At 44.5% G+C, this 21,429-nt stretch overlaps 1 protein-coding gene across 2 annotated transcripts in view; it reads left to right on the forward strand.

The window, feature by feature from the left end:
• The window catches only part of LOC121571727 (ecto-NOX disulfide-thiol exchanger 1), an 81,283-nt gene that overhangs the window by 51,617 nt on the left and 8,237 nt on the right, over positions 1-21,429 (forward strand). Inside the window, exons 1-9 of one of the 2 annotated variants that reach the window (XM_041883372.2) lie at positions 2,725-2,787; positions 4,698-4,856; positions 5,262-5,468; positions 8,923-9,156; positions 11,571-11,783; positions 12,998-13,104; positions 15,290-15,407; positions 16,051-16,241; positions 17,845-17,952. In XM_041883372.2, the coding sequence (XP_041739306.2) occupies positions 2,736-2,787; positions 4,698-4,856; positions 5,262-5,468; positions 8,923-9,156; positions 11,571-11,783; positions 12,998-13,104; positions 15,290-15,407; positions 16,051-16,241; positions 17,845-17,952 (1,389 nt within the window). In that variant the 5' untranslated portion in view covers positions 2,725-2,735. Of the gene's footprint in view, positions 1-2,724; positions 2,788-4,697; positions 4,857-5,261; positions 5,469-8,922; positions 9,157-11,570; positions 11,784-12,997; positions 13,105-15,289; positions 15,408-16,050; positions 16,242-17,844; positions 17,953-21,429 lie in introns of those variants that run through there. The other variant, XM_041883371.2, reaches the window with a different exon arrangement.

Genomic DNA, 21,429 nt, shown 5'->3' on the forward strand with positions numbered 1-21,429 from the left:
AACTAGATAGATACTTTAGCCTATACCCCTGTGGCAGGGAATCCAGAATGCAGCATGCTCTGCCAAAACCAGCGCTGCCAATCCCTTTACTGGGCAGCAGAAGTGTTATTCTATGTAAAACTGTGTTCTAGTATAGTTTGAGGAGGTTAGTGTGCTGAGACAGAATTCTGATGCATACAATCCCCTTTGTTTTCTTATAATACAATATTCACCTTTATACAGGTTAGACCTAAGGACTTAAGATAGGACCTTAAGATTGTGTGCATATTACAAGTCAACTCCCACAGCCTCTACCATTTGTCTTTTGACAATCAGCACCAATAATCACAACAATTCAGATTCAGTTGACAATTCCTCAGTCAATAGCCCAATGTCATGGTTCTAATTGTTGTGTCCCCATCAGCAGCTAGATACGACATTATTAAGTAGACGTTGTTCCGTCCCCGCAGAGAGACTGACTGAGGATAGGAACAATACAAAGAAAATCTCCCTGGTCTCTTTTCTAATGGCCTGACTACATGTCTGTCTCTCCGCTGATGCTAATAGGGTGTGTGTGTGCATCCAATTGTTTTTATCATTTTGACAGCGTAGCCAGCGAGGATAGAGAGAAATCTGGCTGATTTAAAAATTCATGAGCAGGTTTCAGATCATGCATATTTATGTAATTGTCATAAGTAGGCATGGAAGGTCATTTGAATTGTATATTTGGTGTTGAGAGGTCTGGGAAATCAGTCCTGACTGAGCTTCAGGATGATTAGCTGAGCTTAATAGATTCTTGCTGGGAAAAAAATCCTCAGGTTCTTTTCACTGGATGATGTTTTGGCCTACACATATGTACAACCTCACACATGTACAACCCCACACATGCACACAGGGTTTGGGCACTTCAAAGAGGACCCAGTCACACTAAGGCCTTTGAGAACTAACAGATTCTTCCAGACCAGTAACATTATTATTATGTATAAAGTGGACAGGACTGGAAGACAGTGATTCGCACGCACGCAAATACACACACACAGACACACTGTGAGAACTAGCCGAGTGAGGTTCTTTCAGACCATTAAGACTGTTACAACAGCTAAGGAGGACAGGGCTGGAAAAACACTCAGCTTGAAAATGTCACCAACATCTGGTTCTAATAAATATGTACGTTTTGCTCTCAGTCCTCTCTAATGTTATTCAAGTCTATAACAAAATAAACCACTCTATGGACTGTTATATGGAATATATGTCATACTATAAATGTTGGGAACGTATAGTCTGGGCCTCTGTCATGATCCCTAGTGAGTCTGTGGTTGAAATGTAACCACACTGATCTCACTGCTATTATGTTTTCAGTTATGGATTTATATTAAAAACGCAAAGTTCCTTCAAATGTACAGGTGCTTTACCATTTTATTTGTTTCATGAAATCCATTAGCAAAATCATTTTCTATAAGGATTTGGATAGTTCCACTGTGTTCAGTACCTATATGTAGCAGCATCGTTGCGCTCTTAGATGTCATTGTGAGAGCTGCATTGTGAGGTTCATTAAATGAGCACAGAAGGAGATTTGGAGGCTGAGTTTGTGTAATCCCTGAATAACTGAATACATGGATTTAACTCAGGAAAGCTGAGAGTTGTATGGAGAAAATCTATTGTAATATGAAGCCGTGTATATAGGACTATTATTTCACTGGGGGGGGAAAGATCACTGCATTAACCTCTTAAGGATCGGACCCTTTTTTCAATTTTCAACTAAAATGACATACCCAAATCTAACTGCCTGTAGCTCAGGACCTGAAGCAAGGATATGCATATCCTTGATACCATTTGAAAGGAAACACTTTGAAGTTTGTGGAAATGTGAAATTAATATAGGAGAATATAACACATTAGATTTAGTAAAAGATAATACAAACCAAAAAACATGCCATTTTTTTTCTTCCATCATCTTTGAAATGCAAGGGAAAGGCCACAATATAATATTGCAGTTTAGGCGCAATCTAGATTTTGGCCCCTAGATGGCAGCAGTGTGTGTCCAAAGTTTCAGATTGATCCAGTGAAGCATTGCAATACTGGACTATTTTGTATCAAGTCTGCCCAAATGTGCCAAATTGATCAATTGATACATTTTCAAGTACACAACTATAGAGAACATACAAAAATGATATGGTAATACAAAATGTAAGTTTACACACTCCCAGGAATGTCAGACATGATGGATCATTAGCTTATACACTAACTTTCACACATCTAGATGGCCGGGCGGGGTGGGTGTGGAGCCAGAGACAGCAGGGGTTCAAACTGTAGAACACAGTTCCTACATTTGAATATAAAAATTGATTTTATCAAACAAAACTATGCTACATTTTATCTCTGGGACCCTTAGGATGACAAATCAGGGCAAGATTACTGAATGTAAGTACATTCTTTACCTTCAGAGGTGAATGTATCAAACCAGTTGCCATGATACGTTTTTTGTTGTTGAGCACTCTCCTCAAACAATAGCATGGTATGTTTTCACTGTAATAGCTACTGTAAATTGGACAGTGCAGGTAGATTAACAAGAATGTAAGCTTTCTGCCCATATAGGACATGTCTATGTCCTGGAACGTTTGCAGTTACTTACAACAGTCATGCTAATCACATTTGCGCACATTAGGTCAACCGTCCCGCAAGTCAAGGCAGAGTTTGACTGGTTGATTTGATTGGTTTCAGCTATCCAACCCTCTCAGATCTGGGATTACTTCAGGAATGGAGGGAAGGAAAGAAGCAGAGCGGCCCATCGTCACTGTAGTTCCATTGGGTCAGTACTGTACAGTCCTTCTCCTCCTTAATGAGCTGAGAGACAGCAGGGACGGCTGGACAGCTGGACTGGATCCGCCCTCCTCAGAGCCAAGGAAAAGACAGATTAATACTGATATCCTCCTGGAGCACAGACCTCAGCTCCAAGAGAGAGAGAGAGAGAGAGAGAGAGAACTGAAATAAGAGCGAGAAAAGAGAGAGGGAAAGAGAGACTGGGGGAGAGAGAGGGAAGGGAAAGAGAAGAGAGTGAGGGAGAAGAGGAGGAGAAAGATAATGGGGGTTATAGAGTATGTGATGGATGATGTCTCACCTTCACTGTAATTACGAGCAGCTGTTTCCTGAGGGGAGATCCAGAGCCCAGCGAACCAGCGTCCAGCCGTACACACAAACCTGCAGAGTAGAGGGTGAGAACAGAGGGAGGGAGGGAGGGAGGGAGGGAGAGAGGGAGAGAGGGAGGGAGGAGAGGAAAAGAAAGAGAGAAATTAAACAATGACAAATAAACAAAGTGTGAACTCTCTCCCCCTGGCAGACGTAACAGAGGAGCCGGGGAAGTGAACTCTCTCCCACTGGCAGACATAACAGAGGGGCCGGGGAAGTGAACTCTCTCCCCCTGGCAAACGTAACAGAGGGGCCGGGGAGATGAACTCTCTCCCCCTGGCAGACGTAACAGAGGGGCCGGGGAGATGAACTCTCTCCCCCTGGCAGACATAACAGAGGGGCTGGGGAGTTGAACTCTCTCCCCCGGCAGGGAGGGGAACTCTCTCCCCCGGCAGGGAGGTGAACTCTCTCCCCCGGCAGACGTAACAGAGGGGCCGGGGAGGTGAACTCTCTCCCCTGGCAGGGAGGTGAACTCTCTCCCCCTGGCAGACGTAACAGAGGGGCCAGGGAGATGAACTCTCTCCCACTGGCAGACGTAACAGAGCGTGGCCAGGGCCAATGAGGAAAACTAACGGCCTTGAATTATTTTCACCAGGAGGGTAAAAGAAAAGTGCAGAAGAAAGCGAGGAAAAGAGAAACAGCATTAGTGGATGATGAATGTGGGGAGAGGAGACGTCATTTACCTGTTCAGATCATCACAGTGAACATTTTAATGAGTTTTCCACAGATCCACACAATCTCAGATTATTCATGATTGTGACTCAGGATATTTATGTGAGATAATCTTCCAGATATATTTTCTCTCTCTCTCTTCTCTCTCCAGCCTCAATGATTTGCAGCTCCTCTTAAAAACTCCTTCTCTGTAATAAAACACACTTGGCTTCGCAACACTAGACGCTTTCTCTTCGAGGCTTCGCCAGACACAGCCAGTAGAAGTGATTCTTTGCTTTGCAGCCTCTTAGGATAGTAGAGACATACTGAGCACTGGAATCTTTCTGACAGCATCACATAGAATCAGTCTCCCTCCTACACATGCGCTCTTCACACTCACCTTTGCTGACAAACTCATATCTGCAGTGAGGACTTGATTGATGATTTAATAAATATGAAGTTGCGATTCTACATTCTAATATTTATATCTGTATCCTCACAGTAGTAACAGGCTTGTGTGACAGCTGCAGTCAGATTGGATTCTACTCTAAGGTAGATCAGTGTCTGTTCTCTCTCTCAGACCCTGTGTGATTGTATAGGGCCTGAGACAAGCAGCCAGGGAGATTTCTGTCTTGTCCATTCTCCCAGTCTCATCATGTTCAGTTCTGAAGATATTAATAAGTACATCTCTCTCGCTCTCTCTCTCTCTCTCTCCTCTCTCTCCCCTTCATACTTTACCTGTATCCAAGCCTTTAAACCAGGGCTGGGTCTCATTGCTCCTGTCCTCTCATCTCAACTCTCTCTCCCCCCTCCCCTCCTCCTCCCCTCTCGTCCTCTCCTCTCCTCCAGACTAACTCTTCTTCTCCTATCTCTCTCCTCCAGATTCTATCTGTATCCAGGGTTTTGATCCAGGGCTGGGTCTCCTAGCTCCCATCAACCCCATGATGGCAGGTATCAGCCTGGTCCCTCCTCCGCCTGGTCCCCCCGTCATCAAGGAGATCATCCATTGCCAGAGCTGCACCCTGTTCCCCCAGAACCCCAGTAAGACTCACACACACAAACACACACACTGTCTTGTACAACTAACGTTGTGGGGACACACAAATCCTAACCCCTAACCCGAAACCTAACCTGTACCCTTACCCTTACCCTTACTCTAACCCTAACCTTAACCCTAAACTCCCTAGAAATAGCATTTGACCTTGTGGGGACTAAGAAAATGTCCCTAGTTGGTCAAATGTTTGTTTGTCTGCTATTCTTGTATAGTTAAACACGTCCACCCATGCGCGCGCACACACACACACACACACACACACACACACACACACACACACACTTGCATGCTTTTCTATCCTTTCCATCTAAATTAATATAAATACGTTCATATATGGACTGTGGTCACAAGAATTGTCACCAGATGTGACCTGAGCATGCATGTTGTTCCAGACCTGCCTCCTCCGTCAACGCGGGAGCGGCCCCCAGGGTGTAAGACAGTGTTTGTCGGGGGTCTGCCGGAGAACGCCAGCGAGGAGATCATCAGGGAGGTGTTTGATCAGTGTGGTGAGATCATCGCCATCAGGAAGAGCAAGAAGAACTTCTGTCACATCCGCTTCAGTGAGGAGTTCATGGTGGACAAGTCCCTATACCTCTCCGGTCAGTACTATACTATACTATACTATACTATACTATACTATACTATACTATACTATACTATACTATACTTTACTTTACTTTACTATACAAATATTATACTACGCAAATGCTATACTATACACACAAGATGCAGGAAAAGCTGGAGGCCGGAAAAGAGTGAGACAGGTAGCGCGCAAAAGTAAAAGTGGAACCGAGAGTGGTACGAGAGACAGAACGAGAGCAAGACAGACAGACATTACGAGAGCGAGACAGTTTGTGCAAAGGAAGTTTTCATGCACAAACCCTCATTATGGAAAACAAACGTAGAAATGCATATGATGCAGCTTTTAGGTTAAAGGCAGTCAATATGGCTGTCAAAACATCCACGATCATTAACGGGTTCCGAAAGGCTGGACTGCTGCGTGATGAAGAGGAGAACGCCGCCACAGCTGAGGCCCTTCAGAGGCTGTTCGATTCCGACAGTGACGAAGAGGAGTTCGTTGGTTTTGAGAGCGACAACGAAGGAGAGAGGATAGTGGCTGACGAAGCCACCCTGAGCCTGTTCGTTTCCAACACTGAAGATGAGGACTTTGGTGGTTTTAGTACGCAGGAAGAAGACGGAAATGAGGATTAATGACTTGACTTTTCTGGTTACAGCTGTGTACTGTACCTTAGCCTAAAAGATGAAGACGAGGATTAATGACTTTTCTGGTAGGCTGATTACCGTATATTTTAAGCAGCCGTGTTGCTGCAACTTTAGGCTTACGCGCTTACTGTCGTGTTACAGGCACTTTATTTTGCACTTTCAAAAAAACACATTTAATTTAGCCATTGATATTGCCTCGTCAAGCGCTGTAAGCTTTGTTTTTTGTTATGGTACTACTGTAGGCTATAATGTAGATAAATATTCAAAGATGTGCACACTTTTTCAAGGTTTTTCAAAAATAACCAAAGTTAAGTGGTTAAATGATTGTGACGCTATTAACTAATTTTGCTGGGGAACCCCTAGCACTCCCTCAAGGACCACTGGTTGAAAACCACTGCTGTAGATCACTGCCGGTATGTGCGTTGGGAGCGCACCGTTTAAGTTTGAAAGTTGAAAAGTTTGTGTGTCTGAAACGCTGTGTGATACAGTACAGTTTACACAGCACAGTATATGTTCTGTAGCTACTATTGCACTAAATGGTAACACTTGAATACGTTATGCAAATATGCAACTTGTTTGTTGAAATGTTAATAAATGGGAGCTTCCTCAAGCAGCCATCTCTTTCCCGACAATCCCCTCTGTGCACGAACCCTTACATATGGTAATTAAACATTAAAACACCTGCGGCTTATAGTCCAGTGCGGTTTATATATGTACACATCATTCAATATCATTCAATTTAGCTGCTGCGGCTTATACTCCGGTGCACCTTATAGTGCGGAAAATACGGTATTCCTTTTTAATAGAATATGTATTAATGATATGAACACTGTAGAGGAGTAAAAACAGTGACCTTGTGTCACTTAAAGCCGTTACGCCAAGACAGGAGCAGAAATAGACTGTAGCTATGCAGGCTGGAGGTGTGCCTATTGATGAGGAGGAATAGATGAATATTTTAGCATTATGAATAGTTGAAAATGTAAAGTTTGTCCTTTTGGTTTGCTAATGATCTTTGTGGTGGTACGTGGGGTATAGAATGTAGGCATTTGTAATACTGTATACTTTGAGTGTATCTGACTGTGGGAGTATGAGTTTACATGACTGTATATACAGTGGCTTGCGAAAGTATTCACCCCTCTTGGCATTTTTCCTATTTTGTTGCCTTACAACCTGGAATTAAAATTGATTTTTTGGGGGTTTGTATAATTTGATTTACACAACATGCCTATCACTTTGAAGATGCAAAATATTTTTTCTTGTGAAACAAACAAGAAATAAGACAAAAAAACTGAAAACTTGAGCATACATTACTATTCACCCCCCCAAAGTCAATACTTTGTAGAGCCACCTTTTGCAGCAATTACAGCTGCAAGTCTCTTGGGGTATGTCTCTATAAGCTTGGCACATCTAGTCACTGGGATTTTTGCCCATTCTTCAAGGCAAATCTGCTCCAGCTCCTTCAAGTTGGATGGGTTCCGCTGGTGTACAGCAATCTTTAAGTCATACCACAGATTCTCAATTGGATTGAGGTCTGGGCTTTGACCAGGCCATTCCAAGACATTGAAATGTTTCCCCTTAAACCACTCGAGTGTTGCTTTAGCAGTATGCTTAGGGTCATTGTCCTTCTGGAAGGTGAACCTCCGTCCCAGTTTCAAATCTCTGGAAGACTGAAACAGGTTTCCCTCAAGAAGTTCCCTGTATTTAGCGCCATCCATCATTCCTTCAATTCTGACCAGTTTCCCAGTCCCTGCCGATGAAAAACATACCCACAGCATGATGCTGCCACCACCATCCTTCACTTTGGGGATGGTGTTCTCGGGGTGATGAGAGGTGTTGGGTTTGCGCCAGACATAGCGTTTTCCTTGATGGCCAAAAAGCTCAATTCTAGTGTCATCTGACCAGAGTACCTTCTTCCATATATTTGGGGAGTCTCCCACATGCCTTTTGGTGAACACCAAACGTGTTTTCTTATTTGTTTCTTTACGCAATGGCTTTTTTTTGTCACTCTTCAGTAAAGCCCAGCTCTGTGGAGTGTACGGTGGTCCTACAGACAGATACTCCAATCTCCGCTGTGGAGCTTTGCAGCTCCTTCAGGGTTATCTTTGGTCTCTTTGTTGCCTCTCTGATTAATGCCCTCCTTGCCTGGTTTGTGAGTTTTGGTGGGCGGCTCTCTCTTGGCAGGTTTTGGTGCCATATTCTTTCCATTTTTAAATAATAGATTTAATGGTGCTCCGTGGGATGTTCAAAGTTTCGGATATTTTTTTATAACCCAACCCTGATCTGTTTGATGAGCTCCTTGGTCTTCATGGTGCCGCTTGCTTGGTGGTGCCCCTTGCTTAGTGGTGTTGCAGACTGGGGTCTTTCAGAACAGGTGTATGTATACTGAGATCATGTGACAGATCATGTGACACTTAGATTGCACACAGGTGGACTTTATTTAACTAATTATGTGACTTCTGAAGGTAATTGGTTGCACCAGATCATATTTAGGGACTTCATAGCAAAGGGGGTGAATACATATGCACGCACCACTTTTCCGTTATTTATTTTTTTGAATTTCTTGAAACAAGTTATTTTTTTCATTTCACTTCACCAATTTGGACTATTTTGTGTATGTCCATTACATGAAATCCAAATAAAAATCCATTTAAATTAAAGGTTGTAATGCAACAAAATAGGAAAAACGCCAAGGGGGATGAATACGTTTACAAGGCACTGTATCAGTTGTCCACAGTATGTATGTTTGTGTCTGTGTACGTGTACGTGTTTTGAATGTCTTTGTGTTGTTGCGTTTAGTGTATCTGACCTCTAAATGCCCTGTGTCCCCAGGCTACCGGATGCGTATTGGCTCCAGTACAGATAAGAAGGACTCAGGGAGGATGCATGTGGACTTTGCTCAGGCCAGAGACGACTTGTATGAGTGGGAATGTCAACAGAGGCTGCTGGCCAGGGAGGAACGACACCGACAGATGATCCACGAAGACTTCTTCCGACCACCCTCGCCACCTCCCATCATGCACTTCTCAGACCACGAGGCAGGACTGCTGGCGGAGAGATTGAAAGGTGAGAGGACCAATGAGGATGATCGTTCAGAGCCCAGATTCTGTTTGGTTGGTTGTTTGGTTTTTATGATAAAGTACTGATGTTGTCTGGATGTTCTGTGTCATGTCCAGCTGTCCCACCCATCCCACAGCTGATGCTCAGTGTGTGTGCTGCATATGGGTCATGGTGGCATGTAATGTGTGTAATGTTATGTACACTGGTCCAAGCTGCACACAGTATTACACACACTATGGAAACAATTGAACATACATTCTCATGATTGTTATCTTAGTGTAGTACAGACAGAGCAATTAAACATTCCCCTGATGTTATGGTGATTTGATATTGAAGAAAAATAATCGGACATGATAATGTTGTGTTACAAAAATACAGTTTTCGTTTCTAATTTCTTATATCATCTAAATGAGTTATTGATCTCACTCTGTCGGCTAGACCTCTCTCAGACACACTACCCATTCTCTCTCTGCATCTATCTGACAGGGGAGTTTGACTCTGTTGGTCCCTCTACCTCATCAGCCATCACAGCACTAGTCAGCTCCACTCCCCCCTCTCTTTCTCCCCACATGGTGCATCCCGACTGCCTCTCTCTCTCTCTCTCTCTCTCTCTCTCTCTCTCTCTCTCTCTCTCTCTCTCTCTCTCTCTCTCTCTCTCTCTCTCTCTCTCTCTCTCTCTCTCTCTCTCTCTCTCTCTCTCTCTCTCTCTCTCTCTCTCTCTCTCTCTCTCTGCTGAGAAAGCCCAAAGGGCATCAGACATCTCCAATACAGCTCAATATGGAGAGAGAGAGGCAGAAAGAGAGAGAGAGAGAGAGAGAGTGCTGAAATGAAACCAATTGCATCACCATGCCTTATCGACATCCCCCCCCTCCCTCTCTCCATTTCCTTCTCCTATCTCAGTCAAAACAGACATTCAGAGATGGACTCTAGGAGGAGGCACATTGATACAATAGATATGAGGCAGAGAGAGTCTTTTCATCTATCATCTCTCTATGAAGCGTATGATAATGTGATGGGTCACGGCTGGGAGATGTCATGCTGTGTTCTGACCAGTAACCACCCCATCACACCCCCTACCCTTATTTCCCACCCCTCCCTCCCTTCATCACGTTCCCTGGAGCTCAGAATTCCTAGATTTCCTCGTCTTCTGCTGGTGGGAAATGTGGGTTGTCCTGCCTCCTTTTCCATCTCTGGTGCTTTCTTTTCCCATTCTGTGCTTTCCTGCTAATATTCCCCCTCTCTCTTTCTCATTCTCCCTCTCTGAGCTATCCTTCTTGTCCCGCTGTTCCACTGTCTCTGCTCACTGTTCAGAGTGGTGTTTGAAAGTGTTCTGTTTCTCCATAATCATATTCATTCAAACAGCCTCTGGTTAATGCTTTTACATTCTCAGGCGGGTAAATAGCTTAATCATGTTCATTACCACATTACAGAGCATTACTCTGTCTCTCTCTCAACACAAATACAGCTGCTGCTGCTATGAAGGGATGTTATGAGCCTTCACACTGAGGCTGCAGCAGTAGAGACAGTCTAACTGGTGGTCACAGATGAAAGAAAGAGGAGGGGAGGGTAGATGGCGAGAAAGAGAGTGTATGTGTGTGCATTTGTTTGTTTGTGTGTCACACATTTTCTGTGATAGGTAGGTAAACGCTCGCACAGAATAAAAAAGGTTTACCCTACACTACACCACTAGCTATTACTATAGAGAGTTTTAGTGCTCCACACTTTCCATTTAATATTACACATAGCCAAACACTGTGAGATATTTTGATTTGATTATTCATTCAAAAGGCTGGGGAAATATACTTCCATTATTCCCTGTGTTGTGCTGGCCCACAATACCTTCATGTGACTGCATTATAATATGACTGTATGATTGTACGCTGCTGCCTCTCCTGAATAGGACTAGAGCTGTGAGGTGGAAAGTTTTTTCATCCAAGCATCTGTGTGCTCTCAGGTCGTGTTGCAGTGGGTATTGAACTCGTTAAACGATTTCTAATTCACTCTGCGCTGTGCGATCGGACACGGCTCTTTGGCACGTTTCAATTATTATTCAAATGTGAAGAATGCACTTGACAAAGGCCCACCGAGACACAGACAGTTAAAGAGGATACACTCGCTCAACAACCAGTTTCTGCTGATTCAAACCCAGAAATGCATTTTGTGTTCAGAGCAGACTGTGGTCTCATCCACAGGCACTCAGAGGATATGAAACAGTCTGATAGTTAATCTCGCCATGCTGTTCAGTTTCTGTGGACTGAAGCATGGAGGGGAAGATAGAAGTAGAATTTCTTCAAAGTACATGGCCATATCATTTATTTCATGGACTACCCAAGTGCATTTTCATAGGCTTTCAGCTTCACTGTTTTAAAACCCCCAGCCTTAAACCTCTCCCCTCCTTCTCCCCCATCATCCCCCTCCAGATGACCATAAGTTCAGTGAAGCGACTGCGGTCCTATTCACATGGATCGACCGTGGTGAGGTCAACCGGCGGTCGGCCAATCACTTCTACTCTTTGATCCAGTCAGCCAATAGCCACGTCCGGAGGCTGATGAGTGAGAAGGCCCAGCACGAGGAAGAGATGGAGCTAGCCAAGGAGACGTTTAAAAACTCCCTGCTGGCCATACTGACTCAGTGTAAGCATCTAACTAGACACACTCTGCACTACCTTTTAATACACGCACCCTCTACCTGTAACACTTTATTCTCATAAACCCTTCCTAGACACAGTGCACTACAGGTACCTCTCACATAGCACTAAAGACCAGTTGTTCTATACAGCTGTGCGGTGATGAGCCTATAGTTAGGAGGGTGACAGTAGTCAGAGACCAGACAGAGGTAAGGACAGTACAGTGTCCTGAGGAAACCTCTGTGTGTCTGTCTGGAGCTTTCTACAGGAGAGGACCAGCTGATCTACCTACTGTACCTCCCAGGTAGGCATCATAGAACAGTATCCCTCCAGCAGGCACTCTCAAACAATGTCAATGTACACTATGGACTGATATTGAAATGATATGAATTACCATCTGGAAAGACAATGAGACAACAACAAGATTGATCAATGGCTAATTACTGTTTAAATAGTCATAATTTTATTGTAATTTTTTTATGCTCAACACTGAGAAGAAAAACTGAGCTAAATAGTCCTCTGCTGTTGCTTTAATATGAAAATCCATGAAGCAAAGTCCAGAGATATGAATTAAATCACCAGAGTAGACGTAGAGGATGATGAGGGGGTGTAGCTTTAATGTTGACCTGGTCACAGTGCTCTTGTCCAGTAGTAATAATGACACTATTTAAAGTTCCTGTTGTTTATTGAAGATAAATATGACAGTATGCAATCAGAACAGAGCCAAGCTTTAAAGGTAACATTATTCTACTGGTGGGGAGAATAGTGATGACTACAGTAAATACAACATTTCCAAAAGAGTTATGAATGATTAATGACAAAATACTCCTTTTAATGTAAATTCAATAGTATGTCTAGTATCACAAAGCGAGCCATCCATTGTAGAATGTTGTCTTTGTCAGTCCTGAAGGAACTGAATCAGCAGGTATGAGATGTAAGTACTGTACAGCACTGTGAAGGAGACACCAGGTTACACTACGACCAGCATTTAACCTATGAGGCCCTACAAACCAACAAAGATAATGTGTAAAAATCACAGCCCACACAATGATTCTCAATATGTTGGTGGGTGGTACAGGTAAATGCAATGGGATCCACTAACCCAGGCTGGCAGGATGAAGCTCCTAGTGTCTTCTCTGTGGTGTTGTGCCTGGGTGGTACAGTAGGATCTAAGCTCTACATAAAGTCTTGTCTTGTCTTGACTCTCCTGTTCACCCCAAGTTGAGCAGATCACGGCTGTGTTCACCGCTGCCTCCAGGCAGAAGGCATGGGACCATTTCACTAAAGCGCAGCGCAAGAACATAGACATTTGGAGAAAGCAGTGTGAGGTTGGTACTCTCTCCTTACCCCCCTTATTCCTTGTCATGTTTGGACCCCTCAGGACAGGAGAGATTGACAGACAGACACTCTAGAAGGATTGAGTGCTACTGTGTTTCATGTTGCCGTTGTTGCAGACTGCTGTGCCCTCACAGATACACAGACAGCCATGTTGTTCTGATCTACGGATGCTGTGTGTTACTCTCCTACAGTACTATTCGTAGACTTTTTCTCACATTGATGAAACACACACGCGCGCGCAGATGACAGTAACTAAAGATCTGACGCCTCCTAGAAAGTGTGAGTGGGTGCTATGGCAACAGAGGCTTCCAGGGTTAAGACAGATCAATAATTCAATGGAATTATAACAAGTCAGCATGCTGGAATATTCTCTACAGGAGGGAAACACATGTTAGTTATCACTTTCATTAGAACTAAACAAAAACATCCTATTGATCTCATAGAATGGGGATATATTTGGTTGTAGAAACATTGCACAAACCTAGATCTGAATCATTGATTATTTTACACCCCCTTGGTCTTGATTTGGCCATGTGGAGACCATGACGATTTATTGAAGTGAATTAAAAGTAATGACCAGGTATTTGAGAGTGTCTATCTGTGGGGGCCAGCATTATCCAGGCAGATGTTAAAGACATGCTCCAGAACTTTGGCAACTACTAAGTATTTTTTAAACCTCCCGCTTTGGGCTGGATGTGTCAATGTGTAGGTCATACATGCATTATCTATCTGCAGAATTATCTCAATTAGGCACGAAATCCTTAGTTTGAAAGCGACTGTTTTTCTGGATGCTGTGCTGCGCCAGCCCCCTAGCAATTAGAGTTCTAGCCAATGAGCTTTAGCCCCTTGCCATTTAAGTGACAGCTAGCAAGATGCACACACAGCAGAGCGAGAGAGAGAGAGCAATGATGTGGTGCACATCTCTGCACATATGTGACGTATTTTCGGGGACCACTTTTGGCTCGTGAGCGCTACCTTCAGAACTACTGGCTAAAAAGTATACAAAAGCACTGGAGAATCTCTATAACCTTATATGATCATTCATACTGTAAGCCCTCTATGTTCATACCTGTCTCTAAGTCAAGTCAGTAAGAAAGGAATCATGCTATGTCTATTCTCAAAGCAATCAGAGGTAAGGCATTGATTTGGAAGAAGAGACACTAACAGTAAAACTATGGAGTGAGTCTTGCTAGCATGCCACCATTGTGAAATCCTTTGTTAAGGGTCAGTAGTATGCTTGGTAAATGTTCAAGTAGTTAAAGTAAGGAAAGTCTGCAGCCTGAACCGTCATAGATTAACTATGACAAATGGCTGTGAATTAATTAGCTACTGATGTCAGTATCAACATCCTCCATGACAGTAGTATGAAATTACAGTTTTATTATGAACTGATAATGGAGATGGCAGAAATCATGAGATCAGATAAGGCTCTGAACACCATTGGATTTCTGAGACTTCATGCCCTACTGTAGCTTCTAAGAAAAAGGCTCTGGCTGGTTCAGTGCTGCAGCTGAGGCTTTCTGTGCTCACAGTCACACATAACAAAACTCTCCCTCCAACCCTCTCTCCCTTTCTCTCTCTCTCTCCATTTCCCTCTCATAACTCTATCGCTCTCTCCCCTAGTTGAGTCATTGCTAAGCACATTTACTTTATCTGAGGAGAGATTTCACAGTGGTGGTATTAGACAGCCTCACAGCTGAGACAGTACTAGTTATCAGAGCAGCTGGGAGAATGAGATGATTTATATGCTCCTCTGTCTTTAGCATGTGAAAAAAAGGAAGCATTCAAACTGCCCATAGGCACAGATCTAGGATCAGTTTACCTTACCCCCTAAATCCTAACCTTAACCATTGTGGAAGGAAAACAAATTGGGTGATTCCATGTCATTTCAGCAAGCCATGCTCGGGAACTTTGGGGGAGATGGTGGGTGTCGAAATCCTCTTTCTTGTGCTTTTTGAGGTGGAATGACTCAGTTGACCATAGTTCTGTCTAGGGGTAATTGAATCCTCTTCCACCACAGACTCTGTCCACAGGTACAATATATAAAGTTAGTAACCATCCTTAAAAGGGCAGTCTGGTTGAAACCATCTGGCATCAGGCATCTGGTTGGGTGTATAGTACTGAGACACTGAGGGGTCCTTGCCCTGTTTGTGTCCTTGTGTTGTGATGTGACAGGAGCTGCGGAACGCCCATTGTGAGGAGATCATGGGGATTCGACGGGAGGAGGAGATGGAGATGTCTGACGACGACTCGGATGAGAGCCCCTGTAAGAAGATACGCAGGGAGGACAACGGTAGGACAGACACAGGCCCAATCCCAAACTTACTCTTAGGTTCTAGGCCCTAGTGCTTATCTCCTAGCTGCTAGCCCCTAGGCACTTGTACCTTTTAATGATGGCAGGCCACTGTAGCTCATGAATCACCAGACTGCTACAGTATATATTGGTGGTAGATAGGTAACTTTATGCCGTGGAGGATTGTTCATGACCTGTCACACAGCCCCAGAACCCTAGACACTGCCAGTCAGATGGCAGGAAGAATGATCTAGCAGCTGGGATGTGATGGGATGTTATAGATGGGCTGTGGTGGTACAGTGACCAAGCTGCTCAGATTCAGAACACTTCACAATCTATTACTGCTCTGCTCCAATGCTGCAGCCTATTCTAATGCCTGCTGAAAGAGCCTGTTGAAAGGACAGCAGTGCTTTACTGAGCAGCTCTGAACAGCTCCCTTTCATGTGTCCTGAATACATGACATGTAGGGAGGAGGAGAGAGAACAACAGATACCTCCACTTCCAGTGACTCAGAACCTCACAGGTTGGGTAGAGAGTTGACTCACTGCAGTTTGTGTGTGTGCGTGCGGGTGCGTGCATGCATGCGTATGTGTGTTTGTGTGTGTGTCTTGTGTCTAACCCTCTCTCCCGTCCTCCTCTCCAGGAGTGTGTGGCCAGTCTGGGGCCTCTCTGAGGGAGGAGAATGACTCTCTGCGCTGGCAGCTGGACGCCTACAGGAACGAGGTGGAGCTGCTGAGGAAGGAGCAGGTCAAGTCCTGCCACCCCGACGACCCCGAACACCCCCCTGACAGACACACACACCTACTACAGCAGAGCATGCACAACATGCATCAGGTACAATATTACACCATCTACGCCTGTATCATATTCCACCTGTGATTCCACTATTGGGAATGTGCTTATACCAACAGTAATTGAGATACAGTACCTTCAATACAATACAGTGCCAACACTACCATCACATGCTGCAGGTATGTGTACCTGTGCTTTCACTAGCAAAAGGTAATTGAAGGCCATAGCAGCGGTACCTAGGAACAAAGAGTATTAGGGACAGTGCAGCTACACATCACTTTGATGTATTCTGACTGACCTGTCTACCACGTTCACACTCCCTCCCTTTACAACCGGACCCAGACCACAACACAGTCAGACCTCTGCCTGCTGTTGTTCCTGCTTACTGGTGTCTCCTCTGTGTTCGTCACCTTCTCTGTTGTTTTTGTCCTCCCAGCACTTTCTCTCTATCTAACTGTGTTGAGGTCTATTGTGTAACTGTCTCTCTGTGTGTCTCTCTATCTAACTGTGTTGAGGTCTATTGTGTAACTGTCTCTCTGTGTGTCTCTCTATCTAACTGTGTTGAGGTCTATTGTGTAACTGTCTCTCTGTGTGTCTCTCTATCTAACTGTGTTGAGGTCTATTGTGTAACTGTCTCTCTGTGTGTCTCTCTATCTAACTGTGTTGAGGTCTATTGTGTAACTGTCTCTCTGTGTGTCTCTCTATCTAATTGTGTTGAGGTCTATTGTGTAACTTTGTCTCTCTGTGTGTCTCTCTATCTAACTGTGTTGAGGTCTATTGTGTAACTGTCTCTCTGTGTGTCTCTCTATCTAACTGTGTTGAGGTCTATTGTGTAACTTTGTCTCTCTGTGTGTCTCTCTATCTAACTGTGTTGAGGTCTATTGTGTAACTTTGTCTCTCTGTGTGTCTCTCTATCTAACTGTGTTGAGGTCTATTGTGTAACTGTCTCTCTGTGTGTCTCTCTATCTAACTGTGTTGAGGTCTATTGTGTAACTGTCTCTCTGTGTGTCTCTCTATCTAACTGTGTTGAGGTCTATTGTGTAACTGTCTCTCTGTGTGTCTCTCTATCTAACTGTGTTGAGGTCTATTGTGTAACTTTGTCTCTCTGTGTGTCTCTCTATCTAACTGTGTTGAGGTCTATTGTGTAACTTTGTCTCTCTGTGTGTCTCTCTATCTAACTGTGTTGAGGTCTATTGTGTAACTTTGTCTCTCTGTGTGTCTCTCTATCTAACTGTGTTGAGGTCTATTGTGTAACTCTGTCTCTCTGTGTGTCTCTCTATCTAACTGTGTTGAGGTCTATTGTGTAACTCTGTCTCTCTGTGTGTCTCTCTATCTAACTGTGTTGAGGTCTATTGTGTAACTTTGTCTCTCTATCTAACTGTGTTGAGGTCTATTGTGTAACTCTGTCTCTCTGTGTGTCTCTCTATCTAACTGTGTTGAGGTCTATTGTGTAACTCTGTCTCTCTGTGTGTCTCTCTATCTAACTGTGTTGAGGTCTATTGTGTAACTCTGTCTCTCTGTGTGTCTCTCTATCTAACTGTGTTGAGGTCTATTGTGTAACTGTCTCTCTGTGTGTCTCTCTATCTAACTGTGTTGAGGTCTATTGTGTAACTCTGTTTCTCTGTGTGTCTCTCTCTCCTCCCAGCAACTGCTGAGTCTGCAGGATCAGCTGAGGAGTAAGGAGGTGGAGCTGGAGCAGGCTAGAGACGAACACAGATACCTGGAGGGAGAGGTCCTAGCCCTGAGAGACAAGGTGAGAGAACATGCATGCACACAAATGCGTAAACACACACACATAGACCCACACAAGCGTGTAAACTCACACGCACTGATCCAGATGGGAGTGTAGGGTTCTGAGTCATGATGGTTATGAAGATATAAAGATATAGAGAAACAAACGGCAAAGAGAACCTCCTTATACATAACAGTACCAGGGTGTGCCTATTGCTGATCCTTCAGATAACACACTGTACTGTATCGTATATGAGTACATTGCAAAGGAGGCCCCTGAGCTCTGTAGGGTTGACTGTTGGGCCTTTAACATACTGAGTAACCGACAAGGATATAAATGTATATATGGTGAAACATACAGACTGCAGGAGGGAGTTAGAGACATGGTTTTGATGTAGTGGCAGTCTAGTATTTCTTTTTGTAGGCTACTATAGCTGTCTGTTCAAATATTCTCTTTATCTCCCTCCTCATTATCTCCCTCCTCATTATCTCCCTCCTCTTTATCCCCTTCCTCTTTATCCCCCTTCCTCTTTATCCCCCTCCTCTTTATCTCCTTTCTCTTTATCTCCCTCCTCTTTATCTCCCTCCTCTTTATTTCCCTTCCTCTTTATCTCCCTCCACTTTATCCTCCCCTTTATCTCCCTCCTCTTTATCTCCTTCCTTTTTATCTCCCTCCTCTTGATCTCCCTCCTCTTTATCTCCCTCCTCTTTATATATCTCCTCTTTATCCCCCTCCTCTTTATCTCCCTCCTCTTTATCTCCTTCCTCTTTATCGCCCTCCTCTTTATCTCCCTCCTCTTTATCTATCTCTGTCTCTTTCTATTGTAGTTTCTACACAAGTGGCTCTCCCTCAGTAGACACACACACACACACACACACCAGCCTGAGGTTGCACCACTCATCTCTCTGCGGGAGAAAAACATCGCAACATGGCCACAGTAGCAGCATCCCCCTTTCTCTCCCTGTCATCCCTCTCATTCCCCTCCCTCCATGTCCTCTCAACCCCCTGCCTCCATGTCCTCTCATTCCCCTAACCTCCATGTCCTCTCATTCTCCTAACCTCCATGTTCTCTCATTCCCCTAACCTCCATGTCCTCTCATACCCCTCCCTCCATGTCCTCTCATCCCCCTCCCTCCATGTCCTCTCATCCCCCTCCCTCCATGTCCTCTCATCCCCTCCCTCCATGTCCTCTCATTCCCCCTAACCTCCATGTCCTCTCATCCCCCTCCCTCCATGTCCTCTCATTCCCCTAACCTCCATGTCCTCTCATCCCCCTCCCTCCATGTCCTCTCATCCCCCCTCCCTCCATGTCCTCTCATCCCCCTCCCTCCATGTCCTCTCATCCCCTCCCTCCATGTCCTCTCATCCCCTAACCTCCATGTCCTCTCATCCCCCTCCCTCCATTTCCTCTCATCCCCCTCCCTCCATGTCCTCTCATCCCCCTCCCTCCATGTCCTCTCATCCCCCTCCCTCCATGTCCTCTCATCCCCTCCCTCCATGTCCTCTCATCCCCTCCCTCCATGTCCTCTCATCCCCTCCCTCCATGTCCTCTCATCCCCCTCCCTCCATTTCCTCTCATCCCCCTCCCCCCATGTCCTCTCATCCCCCCTCCCCATGTCCTCTCATCCCCCTCCCCCATGTCCTCTCATCCCCCTCTCCTCTCACTCTCCAACCCACTCACTCCTCTCCGAGCATGCCAGACTCTGAAATGGCTCAAATGGCTCAAACTTCCTCTCAAGATGGTCTGAGAGCCCAGGCAGCAGACAGCAGGCAGCAGACAGCAGGCAGCAGGCAGCAGGCAGCAGCGTGTGTGTGTGTGCGTGTGCATGTGCGTTTGTCCTTTCTTCTGAGGCTAGCCCTGCTCCACCCTGGTCCCCCCTGGTCCTCCATTTTTTCCCCAAGAATTAAAAACCTTCCATTCATTGCATTTTCATCTCTTATCAAAATGAAAAGTAACAAATGTCATCAAGGCAAAGGGTGGCTTTTTGAAGAATCTCAAATATAAAATATATTTTGATTTGTTTAACACTTTTTTGGTTACTACATGATTCCATGTGTGTTAATCATAGTTTTGATGTCTTCACTATTATTATACAAAGTAGAAAATAGTAAAAATAAAGAAAAACCCTTGAATGAGTAGGTGTTCTAAAACTTTTCACCGGTAGTGTATGTGTTTAGTATATACAGTGGGGGAAAAAAGTATTTAGTCAGCCACCAATTGTGCAAGTTCTCCCACTTAAAAAGATGAGAGAGGCCTGTAATTTTCATCATAGGTACACGTCAACTATGACAGACAAAATGAGAAAAAAATCCAGAAAATCACATTGTAGGATTTTTAATGAATTTATTTGCAAATTATGGTGGAAAATAAGTATTTGGTCAATAACAAAAGTTTCTCAATACTTTGTTATATACCCTTTGTTGGCAATGACACAGGTCAAACGTTTTCTGTAAGTCTTCACAAGGTTTTCACACACTGTTGCTGGTATTTTGGCCCATTCCTCCATGCAGATCTCCTCTAGCGCAGTGATGTTTTGGGGCTGTCGCTGGGCAACACAGACTTTCAACTCCCTCCAAAGATTTTCTATGGGGTTGAGATCTGGAGAATGGCTAGGCCACTCCAGGACCTTGAAATGCTTCTTATGAAGCCACTCCTTCATTGCCCGGGCGGTGTGTTTGGGATCATTGTCATGCTGAAAGACCCAGCCACGTTTCATCTTCAATGCCCTTGCTGATGGAAGGAGGTTTTCACTCAAAATCTCACGATACATGGCCCCATTCATTCTTTCCTTTACACGGATCAGTCGTCCTGGTCCCTTTGCAGAAAAACAGCCCCAAAGCATGATGCTTCCACCCCCATGCTTCACAGTAGGTATGGTGTTCATTGGATGCAACTCAGCATTCTTTGTCCTCCAAACACGACGAGTTGAGTTTTTACCAAAAAGTTATATTTTGGTTTCATCTGACCATATGACATTCTCCCAATCCTCTTCTGGATCATCCAAATGCACTCTAGTAAACTTCAGACGGGCCTGGACATGTACTGGCTTAAGCAGGGGGGCACGTCTGGCACTGCAGGATTTGAGTCCCTGGCGGCGTAGTGTGTTACTGATGGTAGGCTTTGTTACTTTGGTCCCAGCTCTCTGCAGGTCATTCACTAGGTCCCCCCGTGTGGTTCTGGGATTTTTGCTCACCGTTCTTGTGATCATTTTGACCCCACGGGGGTGAGATCTTGCGTGGAGCCCCAGATCGAGGGAGATTATCAGTGGTCTTGTATGTCTTCCATTTCCTAATAATTGCTCCCACAGTTGATTTCTTCAAACCAAGCTGCTTACCTATTGCAGATTCAGTCTTCCCAGCCTGGTGCAGGTCTACAATTTTGTTTCTGGTGTCCTTTGGCAGCTCTTTGGTCTTGGCCATAGTGGAGTTTGGAGTGTGACTGTTTGAGGTTGTGGACAGGTGTCTTTTATACTGATAACAAGTTCAAACAGGTGCCAT

This window comes from Coregonus clupeaformis, chromosome 29, assembly GCF_020615455.1.
Source record: "Coregonus clupeaformis isolate EN_2021a chromosome 29, ASM2061545v1, whole genome shotgun sequence".
Classification (NCBI taxonomy): domain Eukaryota; kingdom Metazoa; phylum Chordata; class Actinopteri; order Salmoniformes; family Salmonidae; genus Coregonus; species Coregonus clupeaformis.